At 50.3% G+C, this 23429-nt stretch overlaps 2 protein-coding genes across 33 annotated transcripts in view; both read left to right on the forward strand.

Moving 5' to 3' along the window:
* The window catches only part of Cacna1g (calcium voltage-gated channel subunit alpha1 G), a 67210-nt gene extending 62067 nt beyond the window's left edge, over positions 1 to 5143 (forward strand). For 19 of the 30 annotated variants that reach the window (XM_042671671.1, XM_042671730.1, XM_042671653.1 and 16 more), the window contains 3 exons: positions 1913 to 2090; positions 2330 to 2499; positions 3685 to 4726. In XM_042671671.1, the coding sequence (XP_042527605.1) occupies positions 1913 to 2090; positions 2330 to 2499; positions 3685 to 4416 (1080 nt within the window). In that variant the 3' untranslated portion in view covers positions 4417 to 4726. Of the gene's footprint in view, positions 1 to 149; positions 285 to 1912; positions 2091 to 2329; positions 2500 to 3684 lie in introns of all 30 variants that reach the window. The other 11 variants (XM_042671645.1, XM_042671640.1, XM_042671661.1 and 8 more) reach the window with 3 other exon arrangements.
* An 8850-nt stretch (positions 5144 to 13993) lies between these two features.
* Abcc3 (ATP binding cassette subfamily C member 3) overlaps positions 13994 to 23429 on the forward strand; it is a 42258-nt gene continuing 32822 nt past the window's right edge. For all 3 annotated transcript variants that reach the window (XR_006146725.1, XM_042673699.1, XM_042673701.1), the window contains exon 1: positions 13994 to 14081. Coding sequence is in view for 2 of the 3 variants with exons in the window: in XM_042673699.1 (XP_042529633.1) it covers positions 14037 to 14081 (45 nt within the window). In the remaining variant the exon portion in view is untranslated. The remainder of the gene's footprint in view (positions 14082 to 23429) is intronic.

Here is a 23429-nt window from a genome sequence, read left to right on the forward strand (position 1 = left end):
TGAGAAGGGGTGCCTCCCTTCTCCCTGCTTTGTGGAAAGGGGAAGTGGGGGCTGTGTGTGTGTGTGTGTGTGCGCGTGCGTGCACGCATGTGCGTGCCCGATGTACACCGTCCTGGTTTCTCATGCCTGCTCATCTCTCTCCTGTCTAGATCCCTCTAGCTGAGATGGAGGCTCTGTCTCTGACGTCAGAGATTGTGTCTGAACCGTCCTGCTCTCTAGCTCTGACGGATGACTCTTTGCCTGATGACACTCACACACTCTTACTTAGTGCCCTGGAGAGCAATGTACATGCACACACCCCTTTGCTGCTCCCCCAGCCCGGGCTGGACCGGCTGCAGGGCTCCAGGTCCTCCTCCCGCTCAGCCACTAGGCCCTGCCCTGAGGTGTCCATGCAAGAGCATATGGTGGGGCTGGGAAGGTGGCTCAGTGGTAGAGCGCTTGCCTTGCATGCATGAGGCCCTCTGTTCGATTCCTCAGCACCACATAAGCAGAAAAAGACGGAAGTGGGGCTGAGGCTCAGGTGGTAGAGCACTGGTCTACAGCTGAAAAGCTGGGGGACAGCGCCCAGGCCCAGAGTTCAGGCCCCACAACCGACCCCCCCCAAAAAAAGAGCATATGGTGCCCCAGCCTTGGCTGGCATGAAGTCTAAGTCCCTCATGGGGGACAAAGGAATTAGAAGGCTTTGCCCAGAGGGACATGAGGGCAGTGGTTGTGAAAGGGTTACTCAGGAGTGACATGGCCCACAGCACGTGGCAACAGAGCCAGTCTCCACATGTGGAGCCCTGTGCCCGCCAGCCCTCCCTCCCTGCCCCTCCTTCCCCTCCCTGCTCATGAGGTGATCACCATCCATAGTGGGTGAGAGCCACATCTCTGCTGCCACCACCATGCCCTTCTCCACCTGAAGGCTGTTCCTGTCTCCTCTGTCACTGTCCCTGTGTGTCCCTGTATCCTTGCCAGACTTCTGGGGAGGGGCTTCTTTAATTTTTTCCACCCTTCCCCAGCTCCCATCCCCTTCTGACTGTGAGCAGCCCCCTCCTGGCCTTTTATTTCTGTTGTCAGAGCTGCCAGCCTTGACCACAGGCTGAGTCCTGAGGCTGAGAGGGACCATCCTCAACATAGCTACCTGCTAGGATCAGGGTATGACTGGCTGGGTCCACAGGGTCTTGAGGGATGGAGAAACCCTTGAGAGGGAACCTTGACTCTCTCCACTGGCATCTAAGGCTGATGACTATCTTCCTTTGGAACAGATGTCCCCAATTCCACACCCTCCTCCCCCCCTCCCCCCAGTCTAAGAGAAGAGCTGAGTCTCTAGGTGGTTAAAATGGGGAGGAGGGGAGAAGACTGACCTGCCCCTAGTGTTCATCTGCATTCAACCAGCATGGGCTTAGCTCAAGTCTGGATCCTAGGGCTCCCTTTGATCCAATAGGTGGGGGCCTTTAGAAAACAGTTGGGGGACTGGAGCTGTTACTTGAGCAATAGAACACCCACCCACCATGAGCCAGAAAGCCAAGTGAGGGTACAAGGCCCTGAGTTCAAGCCCTAGCACTGGCACTGAAACAAAAAAGAAAAAGAAATCATAGTAAGAAGGTACTTGGGGACCACCGGCAAGGCGGGGGCTGCTCTCCCTCCTCAGCTCCCTCCTCACCCTCCACCATCACTTCCAAGAAGCTTGCAGGCAATACCCTGGGCACGTTCTGGGGGAGGTAAAGCTGCTCCGCTCCTTCCTCCCTGTGTGGGGGACTCATCATGTACCCTCCCCGTGCCATGCTCATGCCTACCACCACCTTGTCCTGGAAAAGAATGGGGAGGGGAACGGCCTGGCGGGGTGGTGGGAATCATTTCTTGTCCAGCTCGGCCTCAGTAACCAGACCCGGCAGCTCCCACTCCACCTCTTTCCCTGTACCTTTTGCAGATGGAGCCCCACGTCAAGGAGGTACCCCTCACACTGGGACCCGATTTGCTGACTGTGCGCAAGTCTGGGGTCAGCCGGACGCACTCTCTGCCCAATGACAGCTACATGTGCCGGGATGAGAGCACTGCGGAGGGGTCCCTGGGACACAGAGGCTGGGGGCTTCCCAAAGCCCAGTCAGGTACCAGGACTGGGACGGGCCAGCTTGGCTCCCACAAGGAGGACCCAATCTTGCCTCAGATCAGTCCTGACAAGGGGCAACAAAACAGGACTCTCTTTTCTCTGGGAGAGCTTTAGCCTGAAGGGGAATAACTTTACCTAAAGGTGGTGAGGGTAGAGGCCCTGAAAGCAGAAGGGTGGAAGCAAGGAGCTCAGGCCTCCTCTCTCTGCCTCACTCCTGTCCCTTGCCTCCCTCAACAGGCTCCATCTTGTCGGTCCACTCCCAGCCAGCAGATACCAGCTATGTCCTGCAGCTTCCCAAAGATGCACCACATTTGCTCCAGCCTCACAGTGTCCCCACCTGGGGCACCATCCCTAAAATTCCCCCACCCGGCCGCTCCCCTCTGGCTCAGAGGCCACTCAGGCGCCAGGTGAGCAGGTGTGGAGGACTGGGCCTAGGACTGAACTCTGTTAGGACTCCTAGACTGTTGCTGACGACCAAGGTGGCCATTTCCGTTCTTCCAGAGAACATGTATTGTGTGCCAGTGGCAGGTCAGACTTGGGTTTTAGTCCCAGGGACATAGTACTGGAAGAAGCAGAGGGAATCATGGTCACCAGGACCATAGATGTCCAGTGGAAATGGTACCTAAGTCTCAAGGCTCCCTTTTCTTAGCCCAGAGCTACCTCCCTGTTCTTCACACTTTGGATTTAGCTGAGGGGCACAGGCAGGCTTTAAGGGTCTTTACTTTTGGCCAAGCACAGGACCCACTTTGCAGAACCCCCATTCTAGGCCCACAGGGAGACACAAATTACAACTAGTGAGGCTTGTCAGCTTCACACTGGCCATGGCTGTGATACCTGAGAATCTGCTCGGGCCTGCATTCTTGAGGAACAGGCATAGTCCCTTCAATTCTATACATACTCACTGAGCAGCCTCTGCCTACCAGGTGCCTGGGCACAGTCCCTGCCCTCTGAGCTCATAGTCTAATAGCGGAGACAGCCATGCCATCAGATTCCTGCAGCCACAAGTCACAGCTGTGGGATGCTTTTGTATAGGGGTGAAGCAGGAAGCGAAGAAAAGGGAGTCAGCTCTCCTCGGGGTGGAGATTGTCAGGCCCTCCATCACAGAGACCTTGAGTATCCAAAGGAGTGCCTGCTAGTTGGGAAGTGTGTTCAAGGCCAAAGGGACAGACTGGGCAAAGGCTGAGTGGCATAAAGGGACCAACTGGGGACAAGAGCTGGCCTGGGTATTTTATTTCTTCCCAGAGGTCAGGGACTGTACAGCGCTAACCCTGCAGCCTTGGGGGAGACAGGGTATGGAGGAAGGAAAAGAGGTTTGTGGGGGAGTGAATAAAGGTATGGTGGGCCATTGAAGTCAAGCTGCACACAGTTATCTTCAGGGCTGGAGGCATGGCTCAGGTGGTAGAGCACCAGCCATGAGTGAAAATGTCAGAGACTCAGTTCAAGTCCTGGGGGGGGGCGGGGGGGGGGGTGCAGTTACCAGTACACCTGTTAAAGGGGGTCCTGCTGTAGCTGCAAGGAGGTAGGAGATCCTAGATGGTCAGAAGAAGGGACAAGGGACAATCCGTGGTGAGTTCTTCGCCCATTCCATACAGGCAGCAATAAGGACCGATTCCTTGGACGTGCAGGGCCTGGGCAGCCGGGAAGACCTGCTGTCGGAGGTGGGCAGGCCCTCCCCACCTCTGGCTCGTTCCTCCTCCTTCTGGGGCCGGTCCAGCATCCAGGTACAGCCACATTCCCACAGCAAGCTCCAGTCGAAGCACATGCCCCCACCAGCCCCCTGCCCAGGCCTGGATCCTAATTGGGGCAAAGACCCTCCAGAGACCAGAAGCAGCTTAGAGCTGGACACAGAGCTGAGCTGGATTTCAGGAGACCTCCTGCCTACCAGCAGCCAGGATGAGCCCCCATCCCCACGGGACCTGAAGAAGTGCTACAGTGTGGAGGCTCAGAGTGGCCGGCGCCGGCCTGCATCCTGGCTGGATGATCAGAGGAGGCACTCCATCGCGGTCAGCTGTCTGGACAGTGGCTCTCAGTCCCGCCTGGGTCCAGACCCCTCAAGCCTTGGGGGTCAGTCTCTTGGAGGCCCTGGGAGCCGGCCCAAGAAAAAACTCAGCCCACCCAGTATCTCTATAGACCCTCCGGAGAACCAGGGCCCTCGAACCCCATCCAGCCCTGGAATCTGCCTCCGGAGGAGAGCTCCGTCCAGCGACTCCAAGGATCCCTTGGCCTCTGGCCTCCCTGACAGCATGGCTGCCTCGCCCTCCCCAAAGAAAGATGTACTGAGTCTCTCTGGTTTGTCCTCTGACCCAGCAGACCTGGACCCTTGAGTCCCACCCACTCTCCCATTCACCTTTCTCCACTGGGTGCACATCTTAACTCCTCCTGGGCCATATGCCTGAGAAGTCCCATAGAGACACCTAGGAGGCTGCCCTCCCTGCCTCCATGGTTCTGGACACCTGCAAGCAGGACTTCCAGAGAGTCCGAAGCGCAGCCCTGGCAATTCCGGCTCCAGGCAGAAAGCAAGGGAGAGGCCCAGCATGGCCGAGGTTCCCACACCAGGAGCTATTGGGAGAAAGCAATACGTTTGTGCAGAATCTCTATGTATATTCTATTTTATTAAATTAATTGAATCTAGTATATGCCGGATGTACGACATTTTGTGACTGAAGAGACTTGTTTCCTTCTACTTTTATGTGTCTCAGAATATTTTTGAGGCGAAGGCGTCTGTCTCTTGGCTATTTTAACCTAAAACAACCAGTCTAGTTATTCCCTCTTCTTGTAAAGCACAAGCTGGGACCTTGCGTGCATTTCCAGCCCCGACAGGGGCCTATCTTCTGCGGAGAGTGAGAATCATTTTGGAAACTGTAATGTAACTTATTTTCTCCTTTAATCTCCTCATCATTTTCTGTAGGGGGAAAAAAAAAAACAAAAAAAAAAAAGAGAAAAAGGAAAAAAATGAGATTTTACAAATGAAATGGAACCTTTTTATATATACATACATACATATCTATATATCTATATATCTATATAAAATAAAGTAATTTTCCAAAATAATCACGGTGGAGAGTAAAAACAAAGGGGATGGAGAAGTAGCCCTATGCAGATGGCCCAGCAGAGTTCTGGAGATGGAAGTGGGTGGTGGAGAGGGGAGGTTTGGTGTGTGTGTGAATGTGTGTGGGCATATGCATTTGTGTGTATGTGTGTGTGCATAAAGGTCATGTAGGCATGTGTATTTGGGTGTGAGTTGTGTGGTATATGAGTACATTCAGGCATATGCATGTGTGTGTGTTTGTGTGTGTGTGTTTGAAAGAAAACCCAAACACTCAGCCTTGGAGAAGTTCTCCCCTGGCCTCTTGAGGAAGGGAGAGGAGGAAGCCCTCTGCCTAACAAGACTGGGGAGAAAGAAGAGGGCTCCTGTTTCTATCAAAGCTTTATGGCGCCCTCTAAGCCATGCAGCTCAGTGAATGTAATTCCAGATTAGCTCTTATTTCTGCTGACAGCTATCAGCCATGCATTGAAAGCTGGAAATTGGCATAATGAAGCTGTTTTGGTTAATGGGGCTGACTGCGGCTGGGAGGTGGCCTCAGCTGTGGCTGATCTGGATCTGGGACTTGATGGGGGAGGGGCAAGCGCTTCTGGGTTTCCTTCCTCTGGCCTCTGCAGGGATTTGCCCCAATTCTGGCTGGGTGGAGACCTGGGCAGGCAGGGCTGGGGGAGGGGGCCGGGTATCTGACTTCTGCCTGGTGCCTTGGGCTTCTCCCACCATCCTGCTGGCAATGAGTTGAAGCTGTGTAAATAAAGCTGCTCCCTCTAGAGGATATAAGGACCAGGGTGTCTAGCTCCACAGGAGTAGGGTCTGGGCAGGTGGTTTACCAGGCAGCTGTGGGGGAAGCTGGCCCCCTGAGGGGTGATGAACAACAACAGCAAGGTGCTTACATGGTCTGCTGCTGCCTGCCCTGTGGGAGACAGAGGAGGAGGGAGGGGTGATGGCAGCCACCACGGGCAGGAGGGGGAGGAGAAGGGGCGAGTCACCTGGCACAGAGCCATCTTTCTGGTGCAACCACTGGCAACAGTCTCTTATCTGAAACCGTGGTACCAAGAGGTGGTGACAAGGGGCTCAGCTGGCCTGTCACCTGCCAGCCACCCCCAAACATCTGCCTCATTCCCACTCCTTTGAGCATCATGGCCCCTTTAAGCCCCAGGACTGGATTGGTTTGGGTGGGGTTTTCTTGTGATGCAATACCACTGAGACCCCCTCCCCCTGCCCAAACCAGCCCGGGATTAGATCTTTGAAGTCCTAGTGACAGCCCACACTCAGGCTCTCCCCCAACCCCATCTGCTTGGGCAGCTGGGAGCCAAGGTTGCCAGGCTGCTAGGCGGCTGGACCCGCAGGCGTCCATCGTCCAGCTTGTGTTTCTGAAGCTGGGGAGAGCTTTTCTAATTGCTCTTTTGGACAGGAATGATACCACTTCTGGAAGCAAACACCCGGTTTGATCTTCCTAGAGTGTACAATAAAGCCAAGCTCTCTTTCCTCTGTCCTCCTCCAGTGGAAGAGGGGGTGATGGTACAAGCTGCTGCTTTTTTTTTTTTTTAGCAGAGCTGTACAAAATTCCTAGAGTTTTGTCACTTGAATCTGCAGATTAAGCTTGTATATTTTTTGTAGAATCTGTACCTGTCTATTCCCTGCAGGTGGGAGATTTGAGGAGAGGGTTTTGGGATCTTCTTTTTTTTTTCCTTTAGGGAACTGGAAGATTCTGGGTCAAAGCAAAGCAGAGAACTGGCCCTCTACCCCTTCCCTCCCCTTTGGTCCATCCTTTTCTCTGTGAACAGCTGAACAGCCCTGCAATACTGCGGTATGTAGGGCTATGCTTAGCAATGCCCAGTTCTTTCAGAGGTTCTCTTTTTCAGGTCTTTCTCTTTCTAGTAGGGACCAGGAGAGCTGGTGTGTGGTACATTGGCTACGTGTTGGGGTTCTTTTCTAGAGATCTGCTGGTGGGAAGGGAAACCCTTTCCTGCTTGCTCCCTCTTAGACGCCCATCAGTGGACCAGAGCATTTCTCTGGAAGGAGGCAGTGCGTGGAGTAGAGGCCTCTGGGCGTTTCTTTGGGAGTAGCAATAGAGGTGGAGAGGGGAATTATGGCTTCTTCTCCAACTCTGGAAAATCTTTGTCAAGGATGGGAAGTGTTGAGTCTCATTGGAAGAGTTGGGAAGTGAGTCTTTGCAAGGTGGTCATGCCGCTGCTGACCGCATGAGCCTATTTTGGTGGTTATTGGAGCCTGCTCCAGGGTCCCCAGGAGTAGGGTGGACGGTCTGAAGGAATCCAGAGTGGGAAAGGCTGATAGAGGCATCAGGTCTGTCTTGTAGAGCCTCCAGGGCCAGTTGGGAACTACCTAGGGATTTCCAGGATAGGCTAGGCTTTGGAGTAAGTACACTTCTGTTCTGCCCTTGGTCTTCTCCTTGGGGGTTCTGAGGAAATTGTGTCAACAGCTTCAGCCCCGCCCCCTCCCTCACCTCAGGCTTGGCTGCTTCTGCTTCCTCCACCCCCAAAGCTCCAGGAAAAGGTCTGTCTGGAGGAGGGACTGGGAAGAGGAGTGATCTGAGCTGGTGCTAAAAACAAACCTGAAGCTCATATGCAGTCTCTCACTCACTCCGCAAGATGCCCGCCCAAGCAAGGGAAATACCATCGCTAGCTTTTCACGCAGTAATGGATTCAGGTTAAGGGACTTGCCCAAGGTCACATAGCCACAAAATAGCAGAGTCAGAATCCTAGGGGTGGCTCAGCCTCAGTAACTCCTGCACCCCTAGTCTCTTCTCCCAGTGCAGGGATTAGGGCAACTTGGGGAAACGCAGGCTTACAAAATGAAAAGATAGTAGGGAGCCTTTCTCAGAGCAGTCACACTCGTATTTACAGAACTGTACCCGCGTGTCCCCAGAGGGGCAAACTTAGTGGGTCACCAGTCTTCTACCATAGGGCCAGTGCGGGGGAGGGGGAGCTTCACTCACAGGAGAAGGCTTCCCTCAGTCACAGGCTGGCCAAGGCCTGCTCTGCAGTCACTCCAGGTTCCCAGGCACCACCCCTTCCTGACACAGCCCTGACCCTTGGAGCCCTGACATCTGTTCTCCTCCCCCTACTTCCTGTCTTCTAACCCTACCTCACCCATACCCTGCCCACTTTCCAAATAGGCTTCATCTCCACCTTCATCCCTAGTTCCCACCCATTCAAGACTGGTGCCCTTTGGCCTCTTTTATCCTCTTCCCCAGGCCAGATGTGTGGCCCAGCTTGCCCAGGGAATGATAGCTGTGTAGTGAGGGCATCAGACACAAGGTGGTAGCACTAAGCGCTCTCTCACCTGGTGTCACCTGCTGCCCCCCCACAGAAGGACCAAGCCAGGAAAGGACACCCACATTCATAAACACCTGCAGACAGGCGCACTGTACAAACCCCACCCCTACCCCATGGAGGAAATGGGCTCAATGAAGACCCAATAAGGGGCTTGCACATGGGGAAATTCAGACAGGAATCCCACTACCTGCTTGCAGGTACCCTTAGAGCCAGTGATCCCTGCCTAAACCCAGTAAGCTTAGGACTAATCCCAGATAGTGGTGGGACTCAGAGGGGACTTCACTGTCACCACAACTTTACTTGTGAGCTAGCATCCTCCTCTAGGACAGGGCAAGTTAGGCAAAGGAGGCAAGGGTTCCAGTTAAACTCTAGGAGGAAATTCTGCTTAGAACTCTGAAACTCTGTGAGCCTTAGCCCTGGTTTAGATGTGGAAGCTACTGGCTGTGGCCCACAGAGATTATTAATTCTTTCTTTGAACATGCCAGAACCAAGCTGGACATACCTATAATCCTAGCACCCTGAAGCCTGGAGGCTGAAACAGGGGGACCTCAAGTTCAAGACCGACCTGTGGGACAATGAGACCCTGCCTTTAAGAAGAAAGGGAGGAAAGAAAGAAGAAAGGGAAGAATGAAGGAAGAGAGAGAGAGAAGGAAAGAATGAAAAAAGATATAGAGAAGGAAGAAAAGAGAAAGAAGAAGAAGGACTCCAGAACTGTGTGTAGTATTCAAACTCTTGCATGCACACCAATCAGATGGGGGCAGCCTTGCTGAGACCATGAGGAGACCAGGAAAATCTTCCAGGCTGTATCTAGAGGGAACAGATCCCTCTGCTTGGGAGGAGAGCCCAAGAGGGTCAAGATGAGGGAGGCAGTGAGATGGAGGGGCTTTGTTTTTCCCAGGCCATCCCTCCTGTCAGCTCCAGCCTGACCCACACCCCGGCAGCATTCCCTGCGCCTAGGTGTTCTTGTCCCCTGGCTCTGCTGTTCTCTCTGGCTGTCATGCCTGTCATCCCTGCCATTTTGACTCCCTGGTGCTGGTTCTCTGGCAAGATACAACACACATTGTGGATATCCAGTCTGGAGCCACACAATCAGGCAGAAAGGGAGGCCAGAGCCAGATCTCAGCATGCCACAAGCTCAGCAGAAACACCTTGGTTTTAAAACTCAAAAGCAAAGCAGGCAGATTCTGCTGCTGAGACTGCATTAATATCACAGTGACCTCATTACCTGTGATCTCTTCTTAGGAAGTAGGGTACTGAATTAATCAGTCAACAAACACATCTTGAGGACTAATTTGGCTGGACACTGACCTTGGTGCTGAGGGTACCATGAAAAACAAAGCTCTGTCCCTATTCTAAAGGTGCCAACAGTGCTTCTAGGAAAGACAACCAGAGCCAGGCACTGGTGGCTCACACCTGTAATCCTAGCTACTCAGGAGGCCTGGACAGGGACAAGAAAGTCCATAAGATTCATCTCCAATTAACCACCAGGAAACCGGAAGTAGCCCTGTGACTCATGCGGTAGAGCCCTGGCCTTGAGCTAAAGAGCTAAAGAGTTCAGGAACAGCGCCCAGGCCCAGAGTTCAAGCCCCATGACCAACAAAAAAAGAAAAGAAAGAAAGAAAAAGATAACCAGCCATGATAATACAGACAGGGGAATGAATGTGTGGAGGAAAGATAGGTAATCCAGGGTTGGGGTGAGGGAAGTCCAATGAAGACTTCCAAGGAGACAGGTCTTGAGCGAAATCCTTGTTGTTGTTGTTGTTATAAGGGGCCACAGAGGGATTACAGTTACCTAAGTCAGGTAAAGAGTACATTTCTTTTTGGACTGCCCCCCCTTCCCTCACTCTCTCCCAGTTTTTCTCTCCCATCCCACCCACAAGTTGTACAGTCCATTTTCCACATAGTGTCTAATGAGTACCACTGCTGCATTTGTTCATCCTTTGTCCCTCCATTTCTGTGCTTGAGAGAAATCTTGAAGAGTAGTTGCCAGGGGAAATAGGATACAGAAGAGTCTGCTAATCTGGCGGTGGGCTGGGGACAGTGGGTCAAGGCCAAAGTTCCAGGTAATGCATCCTATCCAAGTAGCTGCCTGAAGCAGCCAATATCCAAAGATAGAGGCTTGCTCTACCCTTTCCAGAAGAAGTTCTGTGATCTGGGCAAGCTATAAAAGATACCTCAAGGACTGGAATTTTTGCTCTGATGAAGAGAACAACAGAGACAATCATATCCAGGAGATACAGTCTTTATTCTTCAAGGTCTATATGAAAGAAGCCGTGGTCTAGGAGTGACCAGGAGAGATGAGCCTTCAAGACCTCAGGAAAGATGAAGGCTTTTCTCTGGTTCTTGCTTCCAAGATGACAAAGAAAGAGAAAAAATAATAATTGTCCCCAAAATGGCACTGACCACCTACAGTCTTTTCGCTGTACAAACTGTGTGCAGTGTGTGCCCAAGGGCTAGGCCATTAAGAAATTCGTCATTCAGCTGGGCGCTGGTGGCTCACGCCTATAATCCTACCTACTCGGGAGTCTGAGATCTGAGGATCAAGGTTCAAAGCCAGCCTGGGCAAGGAATATCCATGAGACTTTTCTCACCCGAAGTGATATGGTGATTCAAGTGGTAGAGCATTCACCTTGAGCTGAAGAGCTGAGAGACAGGGCCCAAGCCCAGAGTTCAAGCCCCATGACCAACAAAAAGAAAAAAGAAAAAGAAAAGAAACTTGTCATTCAAAACATAGTTGAGAGTGCTCAGGTCCCCAGTTCAAGCTCCATAATCAATTTAATAAAACCCAAAAAAACAAAAAACAAAACAGCCAAGTGAGAGTATGAGGTTCCCTGAGTTCTATCTAGCACAAAATAAAAACATAGTGGAGGCTGCAGCTGTCAGGGTCATTTTCAGAGCAAGTGTCTTTGATGCTTGCCAGCTTCTCAAGCTTTGAGAAGCTGCATTACTGTGCGAGCTATGCCATATACAGCAAGGAGGTCAGAAATGAATCTCACGGAGCCAGAAGGACTGGGCACCCCAAATCCTGATTCAGCCCTGCTGGTTCCCTCTGACCTCCATCAAAGCCCATGGAAGGAGCTGAGTCTCCAACGACTGAAGAAAAACTGTCCTCCGGGAAAATAAAATAAAATGGAAATTATACTTGGGAATGAAAAATGAGAAAGAGAAAAAGGGGGGGGAGACAAGGGGAACTGAAGAGGACCAAGAGCTCCCACTTCCAACTCTGAGTCTGCTATCCTGTATTATAGCCCAATGGCAAGATGTAAAGGCTCACGTCGCAATGCAGAAGCCAAACTAAAACTTGTCTCCAAATCAGAGTTCTAATTAGTGGATTGCTTGGCTGATCCTGGAACTAGAAGGTTCTGGCATCTGGGCTCCCTATCTCAGAAAAGGGGTTTTCTAGAGGAGCCTACCACTGGAAGGGCTCCCAAGAGAAAGGCCCCAGATTCAGTTTTATTTGGTGCCTTTGGCCTCCAAGCCAAAGAGAAGGAATGGGAAAGGATGGTGGACTGAATGGTGTTGATGGGTAGACCAAAGTAAAGACATAGAGCAAGAAGGGCTGAGAAATCCTGACCAGGGCCAGCACAACGCTATGAGAGCGGAATTGCAGCAACTCCAACTGAACTGAAGGAAGCTTGGATGACATCTTGTTCATGCTGCTCAAGAAACTGAGTCCCAGAGACATCAAAGAGTGTCTTGAAATCACCCAGTATACAAAGGTACTGACTGCCTGCATTAAGGCACAGAGTGGGACTGGAGGTAATTCAACTGGTCTCTGCCTCTGGGGACCTTTCCGACTGGAAAAGAAGGCAGACTTTTCACAGTTCAATATAACCCAAGGCACACGGGGATGAGATGTGAAAACTCTGAAGTCTTTTGCCCAGAAATGCAAGTGAGGACCCGACGGTGTGGGTGAATGGAGGGGAAGAGGAGAGATGGGCAGAGAGCCCCGTGTGGAGTAGAGGTCTTCAGTTCACCTGCCTGGAAGGTGAGGGGAAGTCTTGTTCACCCACTCACTCCACACATGCTCTGTTCTGTAGACCGTAGGCAGCAGACTTTCCTTCTGGTAACTTCGCCCAGAGGAAGTTGGCTGATCATTTGTGTATTATCTTACTGGCTCCTTTCCATTGTCCTTTATCCCCTGTCTCAGGACAAGGAAACTCCTTAGCCTTAGAACAATGTCAGGAGAAGGAGTACCAGCTGAACCTGGGCAGAGCTTGCAAGTGAGGTCAGAGAGAGGGGCCAGATGAAGAGCTGCTGTGGAGAATTCCTTCTCAACTATAAAAAGGGATGCTGAATTGTGTTCTGGAACCCTATTAGAAAAAAGAATGTGAGTGATGGAGGAGTGAGAGATGGAGAGATCCCAGCAAAGCCAATTCAGACCACTGATGACCCAGCCCATTTTACAGATGGAGAATGTGAGTCTCACCCTTAGGAAGAGAGTGCTAATGTAGGGCTCTTCCTGCAGTTTCCTCCTGTCTATCTGCCACCATAGCCAAGCTGAAGAGGAGGAAATGAAGACACGGTGGATGTCTACTGAGTGTGCCAGGCTATATGCCTTATCTACTTTTCTCACCAAATCCTCAGGAATCCCGAGAAGTACTAGTGAGACTTGGAAAAGACCAGGAGCCGCTGAGCCTCCGGAGATAGTAATTAAGACTACAGGAGCTACCATCTGCTGATGCTGGACTTCCCCCATGTTCTGTTGTTGTTTGGGGGTGGGGGGGGCGTTGGCTGGTCATGGGGGTTTGAATTTGGGGCCTGGGTGCTGTCCCTGAGCTCTTTTGCTCAAGGCTAGCACTCTACCACTTTAAGCCACAGCACCACTTCTCATTTTCTGTAGTTAATTAGAGATAAGAGTCTCACGGACTTGGGGGGAGGGGGGAGGCTGGATTTGCACTGCAATCCTCAGATCTCAGCCTCCTGAGTGGCTAGGATTACAGGCATGAGCCAGCAGTGCCAGGCTCCATATTCTGTTTTCTCCTCTCTCTAGTTCTCTCTGTGTGTCTCTGTGTCTCTCTGTTTCTCTCTCTTTCTTCCCATCTTTCTTTCATACACACACGTGCACGCACAATCGGTTGTCTGTGACAATGTGGGGGAGACCTAGATCGTCGTCCAGCCCACAAGCGCTTCTCATTTTACTGATGAGAACACCGAAGTTCAGAGATACCTGTGACCCTATGAGGAACTATTTTTCTAAACCAATGTAGAATTGCTCAATCCTCTCCTCCTCTCCCAGACACATAAGTCCCCATGGGAGCGTTCTGGTCCCTCCTCTGGGTCAGACTCCAAGCCTATCAGCCCCGGATCTAATAGAACATCTCTCCGGTGCAGTCCAGGAGGACACTAGAAGGGACTGACAGTGTGTCGAGGACCCTGCACCCCCAAAGTCCCTCCCAGTGCTGCAGTTTCACCGAGGGGTTGTGGCAACCCGTTGGGGGCAGGACAGCCAGATCCGAGCGCCTGGGGGTAGGGCTAAGCCGGGGCGGGCCTGGGCGGAGCTCAGAGGCGGGCCTGGGCGGAGGCGGAGGCGGCTCCCAGCTCCAGCTCAGTAGCGTGCTTGGCTTGGCCGGGCGTTAGTTTTCCTGCCCGCAGCGCCTCCCGCATGGACGCCCTGTGCAGCTCCGGCGAGATCGGCTCCAAATTCTGGGTAAGGCACAGGGGCTCCGGGACCGCTGCAGCGGTCCCCTTCGCCGGCCTGGACCACAAGTGTTCCTGGAGGAAGGGCGTGCCAGGACCCGCCAGGACTCGGCCTGGGAGCCCAGGAGGAGGCGATGGGGACACTGTGGCTTCCAGCAGAGCTTCCTGAAGCATCCCACGCTGGAGACCTGCCCCGTTGAGCCCCTCTCTGCCCCATGGAGGGGCTCTGGCTAGCAGGCGTGAGGCTCCAGGAGGGTACTCAGTGTGGTACTTGGGGAATCAGGAAGTGTCCTCACTTTACCTACTCTCTCACCCCCTTCCCTGTGGGGTTGGCTCCCCAGGGGTAAAAGAAGCATTTGTCTGGGTCCACTGACTGTGGCTTGGTTATCTAAATGCCTTGCACCCTTGTCCTTAGACACTCCTACAGAGTATCCAGAGCCCAGAGACTTTGGAGGCTGCCCCCATTGGGCCTCAGGACATTTCTGGCACCTTTTCTTCGGGCAAGAGACAGCTGGATGCCAGTCTCCAAGACACCTTGGACTTAGGAGAGAGAGGCAGACCCGGCCTGGAAACAGGCCCATACAGATACAGCCTGTCAGGATTCCCATAACACACAGATAGAAAACAAGAAGGAGCCAGAGAGGAAGGGACTTGCTTAAAAGTATCCAGCTCCAAGAAGTTAGAGCTGGGATTTATTTTTTTAATGAAAATACAAAAGTCACACACACACACACACACACACACACACACACACATTTTACTACATACATACAGAATAGGCCTCTTGAAATGCTCATCAGATTGGGTACACTAAGTGTACCTAGCCTAAATGAGATGTGGTCTCCATTTCACAGATAGAGCTGAAATTAAAAGGACCCATCTGTAGTCAGGCTAGGGCTGCCCAGCATAGGCTGGTCTCAAATCCAGACTCAGAATCCCAGTCTAAATTCTTCCTTTGCATTTTGAATATCTGTATGTTATATGCACCTGCAAGTGGGGAGAATCGATGCTAGCCACCGACCTGTGTGGGCATATATGCCTGTGTGGCTGCTCTCGGTTTAAGTTATACTGGTCTGGCATTTAAGGTTTGGGCTGGACTAAAAGTGCTATGTAGATTTTTTTTTAAAGTCCTGAGGCAATAGAGTACCTCTAAAATAGTGTTTGGGATCTTCTTTCCTTTGGGTCACTAGGAGGATGCTGTTTCTCAACAGTTGCCCTCTTCCTCTTGCTCCTCTTCCTCCCCCCACCCCCCACAAAAGTCAAAGTCAAATCTGTCTTCCAGTCTGGACTGATCACCAGGGTCTAGGAGTTGTGCCTTTGACTATAAGTGTATGTCTCTTCACTGTAACTTGGGCCTGGCTGTTCTGGGTGTGGTGCAGTTACGGTGACAGAGGTGACCAGACTGGAAAATCAAGAGCTGATTATACTCAAGTTTCAGATGCAGGGCCCTTTCACTTGCTGGTGTAAGGAATTTTATTTCTGCCAAGAGCTATTTAGATATTTACAACATCACTCGAGGCCATACAAAATTATCAGTACCAGCCGAAGCACGCAATGGGAGCATACAAGAAGCTTGCCTTATCATGTACTAAATAATTTTGTTTTGGTACTGTTACTGGGACTGTTACTTTGGTACTGTTACTTAGACCTAGGCACTGTCCCTTAGCTTTTTCCTCTACTACTTGAGCCACACCTCCACTTCTAGCTTTGTGTGTTTGTGTGTGTGATTAATTGAAGATAAGAGTCTCACAGGTATGCTTGCTTTGGCTGGCTTTGAACTGCTATCCTCAGATCTCGGCTTCCTGAGTAGCTAGGATTACAGGCATGAGCCACTAGCTCTTAGTGCCAAATGAGCTCTTTAGCTCTGCGTCTAGAATTACAGTGAAACTGGGTTCTTAGAACTGTACATAAATGGTCTTCATGAAACCTAAAGCTTAGGAACTCAGGACTACTATCCCAAAGTCAGGGACCCATTAGCTCTATCCTTCCATGTGATTGTGGGATCTAAGAGTGCCAGAGTCTGGAGGCTTAGAACAGCTAGCCCAATCTCCTATTTTACAATCCCAAGGAGAAAAGATCACCTGGCTGGTGTGGAGGTGGCATGCTCATGGTCACATGTTACAGAGTACTGGACTGGGGAAGGGGAGCTCTGGGACATGGTGCTGACCTTGCCATTGCCTGGCTGTACCTTTGAGTCTCGGGCCCCTTGGCCCCAGAACTTCTCTTTGCTGTGCATGAGCTATAGGTGGATTGTTTGAGGACCTCAGGCCCAGTGAGAATGAAGTCAGCTAGATTATGACTCCCATTGCCCAGTGGGGGGAGGGGGTATTTCTCTGCTAAGATATCTTCAAGTACAGGGAACTGACTATTCTCCTGATCATCCCAATTTTAAGACATCCTCCAACTTCCATGTGATCTCCTTGGGTCCTGATGGCTGCTCTGGCAGGACTGGGGGTTTCTGGGAAAGGCTTCTGGGGAAGGTTCTCCTGACTCAGTCTCATCTAATCTATAATTCAATTTCCAAAAGGGGAGTTGAGGGCCATTCATTTCTGGCATGCTTTTGATAATTTTTATTTGTTTTTTTAGCAAAATTTGAATTTGAATTCAGGTCCTCAAGATTGCCTGGCAGGCATTCTACCATTTGAGTCACAATCTGCCTCCCAAATAGCTGAGATTATAGGCATGACCATACCTGCCCTATGACATGCTGTGTTATATTTCATCTGCATTGCATATCATGCAGGTAACCTGCTCTTGAGCCAAAGGGGATTTAGTGATCCATCTTGCAGGAAGTGGCTGGGCAGCCAGGAACTACTTGATCCAAGAGAGAAAGGTAGCTGGGCACTGGTGGCTCATGCCCGTAATCCTAGCTACTCAGGAGGCTGAGGTCTGAGGATCATGGTTCAAAGCCAGCCCAGGCAGGAATGTCAGTGAAACTCTTATCACCAATAATCCACTCAGAAAACCAGAAGAGGCACTCTGGCTCAATTGGTAGAGTGCTAGCCTTGAGGTGAAGAGCTCTGAGACAGAGTCCAGGCCCAGAGTTCAAGACCCACCTTGAACTCAATAGAGTCTTTCTCTAGACTTCTCATAGTTTTGCTTTCTTCCCCTGTGATAATTTTGGTTTCTTTACCTGTGAACTGGATAATTAACTACCTTCTATTCACTTTGAAAGATTTTTTAGAGATCAAATAAGGAATGCTATTTTTTTAGTTTTGTTATTTGTTTATTTATTCATTATTAAGTAGTTGTATAAAGGGGTTACAGTTCCTTAAGTCAGGTTATAAATACAATGCTTTATTCTTCCCATATTGCCTCTCCTGTCCCTACCCTCAAGTTACATAGTTCATTTTTTTTTATATAATGTTCATTGAATATAATGACTACATTTATGTCTCCATTCATGTGTCTCCACTTTGCCCACCCCCAAAACATGTTTCCACTTCCTGGTATTCATTTTGATAAACAGTACATCAGTTATTCAGAGAAGTTCCACCTTTGGATCCCTCCCCTAAGAATACCCTCCTTTAGGGAACATTAGATATTTTTGAGAACAGAGAATCTAGAAATGGAGCTATGGCTCAAGTGGTAGAATATCAACACCTTGAGTGAAAAAACTAATGTTAGCACCAGGCTCTAAGTTGAAATCCCAGTACTGATACACACACACACACACACACACACACACACACACACACGAAGGAATGAAAACTGAGAACCTTTGTTGGCAACGTCCTAAAAGTCCCAGGAGGAGGAGGAACGATAAAGGGAAATGTGGTTGGAAGGAGTGTTAGATATGGGAAGTCTCGTAAGAAAAGGCTTGGCAGGGCTATTGGGTGAAGTCTTCCATTTCTGCTGTTTCCTGAGGGTTAAGGGGCTGATCATATCTAAAAACCTCAGCCTTAGCCCAGCCCACTGAGAATAGAAGATGAGGGTGGGGCGGTGGTGCACCTATGACCTATGTAGGCACACACATATGTCCTCACTTGCACTATGTGCTGGATACACTATTTACTCTTGATTTCCCACTTTCTGTCTCCCTCTCTCTCTCTCTCTCTCTCACTGAGCAATGTACCAATACTTGTGAGCATGCTTTGATGTGGGAGTGGGGGAGAATAAAGTTCCCAAAGAATGAGTTGTATGACCTAACTCATTATTCTTTTTTTTTTAAATTGTGAAAATACTGTACAGAGGGGTTACAATTACATGGGAAAGACAATGAGCACATTTCTTATCAAGCATTGTAGCCTCCTCCTTTGTTTCCCCTTCCCATCCCTTCCCATCCTCCCCTGCCCCCCCACCAAATCCTCCCCCCCCCAAAAAAAAATTCTTGAGGCTAGAAATGCCTCTAGAGCAAAGGAGATTGTAATTAACCTTTGCTCTGATCTGCTGCCCTTGCCTAAGGGGTTACTCTCTGTTCTGAGCGATACAGTTTGGACAGCACCCTGTGAGGTGAAAGAAGTACAAAGCAGGTGAGAACTGGCCTGTTTGTAGAGTTAATCTTCACCTGACTGTTACTGGGAACTCAAAAATCCAAATATCCTGACTTTGAACCTGTCCATAACTGATTGTGACTTCCTGATAAGTAGTAAGTTCTCTGCCACTGGAGATGAGTAAGCAACCTTAATTACAAACCACTTAGTGGAGATATTAGAAACAGAATCCCAGCCAGGGAATAGATGGAGTGCTACCTTGATGTTGTGTGACCCATTAGACATAGCCAATTGGGGATTCTTTAGGTCCACCTTAGAGATTTCAAGACCCCTCCCTCTCCTGCATGCTTACTGATCGGGCGTGAACAACAGCTCTTGGCCCATGCCCATGGGTCCACCACTGGTCAGGTCATATAAGAACATTATTCTCACTGCTTCTTTGATTGTTACCTACCCCAGGGAGGGGCAAAGCTCTGGTCCCTTGGAGGCCCAGCTCCCTGGATCTTCTTCCCTATTTCAGCAAGTCTCAACTCTGTCATCAATTACTGCTTGAGGCTGACCATTCATTTACCTCCCCTGGGCTCTAGTTGGGATTAGGTGGATTCTGGGGTACCCCTCAGGTCTGGAGCAATTCCCAGAGGATGAGTCTCTAGTTTGGGAATGACCACATGCATGAGACACTCTGAATTTTCTGTTTCAGCTATCAGCGTCTTCCCTTCTCATTACCTAGTATGAAGGAGTGGCCATCAGATCTATTATGAACAAATTTTAATATATTTTGGCTCTCAAATAAAGATGATAACATGCAAAGCTGGGGCTGGGGAAGCTGAAAGTTGCAGGGCCCCAAGGTGGACAGGTGGGTGGGAAATAGACACTCCTTAGCTTATTTGATCACCAGAGTTCTCCTTGTCCTTCTAGGTTTTTAACTTTCCTTACTAGATCAGAGCCTCAGCAGTCGCTCTCCCTTGCAGCTGAGGTTATGAAATCCGTTCTTGTGGACAGCTTTGACATCTGAGCTATTCATTTCTAGATGGAAGATTAGATCCCTTGTGACCCCAGACTGGACACATTGTCCCCTCAGCCTGGGTCAAAGCAGAAACTTAGGAAAGGAAGTAAATCAGGAACATGGCCTTGGGAAGGGAGCTTTATCAACACCACACACACACACACACACACACACACACACACACACACACACACACACACACACACACACACACACTACTTTGGGGCTGTCCCAAGGACAGGTTCCTTACTGGGCAGGAGACCTATGTGTACCCTTGCTAGGATGACTAGGCCATGATTCTGCCACTTGTAACTGTTCTCATTTCTGAAGCTGGTCCAGTAAGCAGAGCTTCAAGGACTGGGTATGAGAATGGCAGCTTCACCCTGGATTATATTTCTCTATTTCCAACTGGATATTCAGGTTTTTAGTTCACTTCCCTCTGGGAACCACAGCGGTTCTATTACTCAGCCCTTGACCCTCAGCTCTGTGGGAAGAACTGAAAAATGGAGGTGATTCCAGGGTGGGCTACTCAGCTAAAGGAACCCTGTCATGCCACACCAGAGCTGTACAGGCCCAGAAGGAGTTGCCCATAAACCTATCAACAGAGTTGGGGCTCACTGATTGCCCAAGCTCAAATCTTCCATCAGCCATGCTTCTCCGTGTCATGAACATTACACAATAATTCTGGTACACTGTGATGCTCCATTAACTGAAGCTGTTGTGAGCTGGCAACACACACACACACACACACACACACACACACACACACACACACACACACACACACGGAGTAAGATCATTGGGTCTGCAAGCCACAGACTGATTCAGTACTACTCAAGAGCTCAGTGAGGGCTAATGGGATCAGTGCGTGCTCTTTTTCTTTCCACACCATAATTTCTGCTGAGATGCATGATCTTCTCAGCCAGTCCCTTCTCAGTGACCATAGGAGCTGCTCAGCACTGGTGCCCACCCTTCCCCCCACTTCTGTCACCACCTAGGATTAAGGAAGTAATGACTGTCTTCTCACGCTTGTGACTGTCAGCAGGCTGGGCCCTGGGGCTGGGAAGTCCCTGGCAGAGCTAGGGTGGAAGACTCAGGGGCCTCTTACCCATCAGTTTGAGTATCTGTAGGGATTTCAGCCTCAGTGCCCACAGAGGGGCATCTGCCATGTGGTCTATTCTGGATGTTGGACTTTCTGCCTTATCAGCCCCATCCAGCTGTTTAATCAAAGCATTAAGGAAGCTGCTGTTGCTGTGGAAACTGTATGGGTGATGGGGGGCAGGGCTGTGGGTTCTGAGCTGTCTCCCAGCTGGGGCTCCTCAAACTGGTACTAAGGCAGGGAGCTGTGAGGATCTACCCTCCATCCTGTCCCCCAGGGCTTTAGGAAGTATGGTGGGATCCAGAAAATGATCTCTGTTGACCCTGTCCTTACCTTCATTTACCCTGAACTTGCTTTGGTGAGCATTTTTGGGTTACCAAGACCCTGGTCTTAGTACCAGGGAGAGAACACGTGTATTTTAGAGCCAGCAGCTGCTGAAGCTGAAACTTGAGAGGGCATTGTGTGTGTGTGGCGGGGGGGGGGGGGGGGGGGGGGTCCTAGGGCCAGTACTGGGGCTTGAACTCAGGGTCTGGGTGCTGTCCCTTAGTTTTTTCTACCCAAAGCTGTTACTCTACCACTTGAGCCACAGCTCCATTTCTGGCTTTTTGGTGGTTAATTAGAGAGAATGGTCTCACAGACTCTCCTACACCTTCCTGGGCTGCCTTCAAACCTTGATCCTCAGATCTCAGCCTCCTGAATAGCTAAGATTACAGGCATGAGCCATCAGTACCCAGTGCTTTCTGTACTTTTTGAATGGGGTCTTGCTGCCTATTCAGGCTGGCCATGACTTTGTTTCTCCTATTTATACTTTCTGTGTAGCTGGAATGGCAGGTCCTCATCCCCACACACATTTGAGATGGAGTCTCATGAGCGTTTTGCCTAGGCTAGCCTTGAACCATGATCAGGAGGATCATGGTTGGATTACAGATACAAGCCACAGGTACTCACTCATTTTTTTTTTGTTTACTCAGGTTCTGTTTTTCATTTTGCAAATACCTTCTCTAGGTCAGGCCCTGCTCTGGGCAGTGAGAACCACCATGCCAGGGCAGTTGTTTGAAACAGACTGATCCTACAAAAGTCCATCATGCAGTGAGAGGAGGCAGAGAAATCAATAACCATGATAAATAAAGTACAGTGATCCCTCACCTGTCATGAGAGTTACGTTCCAGAGAATCCCATGCTAGGTGAAAATCCACCAAGTAGCATATAGTGAGGGATGGCTGTATACTGAATGACAGGAGTGATAAGAGCTGTGGGAGATGTAGAATGGGCTAACAGTGGGATGCTGGGGAGTGAGTTACCGTTTTAATTGGGAAGGTCAAAGTGAACGTTCAGGAGGAGGAGCCCCTGAGCAAAACTTTCCAAGTTCTGAGGGCATGCCCTGAGGCAGAGACAGCTATGACAAACATATTTGAAGATAGGTACAAAAACTCCAGGGATCTAGGAGAGAATGGAGTCCAGAAGTTGGAGGTCAGGGAAGTGAGGGAAGCTGTTCGGTCTTGGTGCTGTTCCTCAGAGAGCTGGGGAGCCCTGGTTTAGTCTGAAGCTGGGAAAATGACAGAAGGCTGTGTGGTCTGACTTAGGTTTCAAACAGGTCTGTCTTTAGCTGGATCCCCCAAATCTGGCTCTTCCTAAGATCAAGGCATCCATCCAAAATAATCCTTTGTGTGTGTTCCTTGGTGAATGGCCCTTCTGGGTCCATCCTCACACCCCCACGTCACTTGGCTATGGACACAGTGTAGATGTCTGTGAAATAAAACAGTGGTCAGCCAGCTTGATGCCTTGTCACCAGCTTCCCCAGGTGCTGCCTGGCAGAGGCCATGTCTTTGCTATCTATTCTGTTCCCTGTGGAAGGTGGCTGAAGGGCTGTTCTTCCTCATACATGGAGACTGAAGTTCAGAGGGTTAAAAGTATTAGCCCACAGTTACATCACTCAAAGGCAACCAAGCCAGCTGTGGGGGCTGGTGGCTCCTGCCTGTAATCTTAGCTAGATGCTCAGGAGGTACAGCTTAAGTAGTTGAATGTCAACCTTGAACAACAACAACAACAACAAAAGCCAAGCAAGAACAAGAGGCTGGCACAAAAACAAAACAAAAAAGTGTCAGGCTATATGTGTCCTCTCTATCAGGTTGGGTTGGCCTGTAGCCACTCCCTGCCAGCCTTAAAAAATCAGGTAATCAATCAGGCTGCCCAGTCATGCAGACACTCTGTCAATGACACTTCCTTGTCGTTTAGCTAGAGGGTGTGAAACAGGGTAGAAAATGGAGCAGGAGCAGGGCTTGTGTCCAATGGCTCCCGCAATTGTGGGAGAGAGAGGAGGTGTTCACACACACGCACACACAGGTCCAGGCAGCACAGGTTGGGAGAGACCCTAGCACTACAAAGCGTGGGTGCTTGTCCCAGTTCCCTGTTGCCAAGTGTCCTTGAACTGCTGACCAAAGCCCACTTTCTCCTCTATAAACTGGACCTAACAGTACTTCTTTACCTAACAGTACTTCTTTAATACCTCTGCAAGTTGTTTCTGAGACAATAACCAGATATAAGCAGATAGTGATCTATGTAAGTGGGACAATAAAATGCCACCTAAGCTTTAGGCGACTTTGTCATCCTGGCTTAATTGGCTGCTTTTATCCATGCAGGACAAAGCAAAGTCATTGCTGGAATGTCCCAGAGAGACTTCCTGGAGGAGGGTGAGGCCCAGAAACCTGCCAAGATATTAGGTGTGCCTACGGGAGTGGGGTAGGCTATCTGGGGCTGCCGGTTTAAAAGCAGGGTGTGGCCTCCCTCTCCCAGGAGAGTGGATGGGTACAGCAGGACCTT

The sequence above is a fragment of the Dipodomys spectabilis genome, unplaced genomic scaffold, assembly GCF_019054845.1.
Source record: "Dipodomys spectabilis isolate Male_0828 unplaced genomic scaffold, ASM1905484v1 ptg000018l, whole genome shotgun sequence".
Classification (NCBI taxonomy): Eukaryota; Metazoa; Chordata; class Mammalia; order Rodentia; family Heteromyidae; genus Dipodomys; species Dipodomys spectabilis.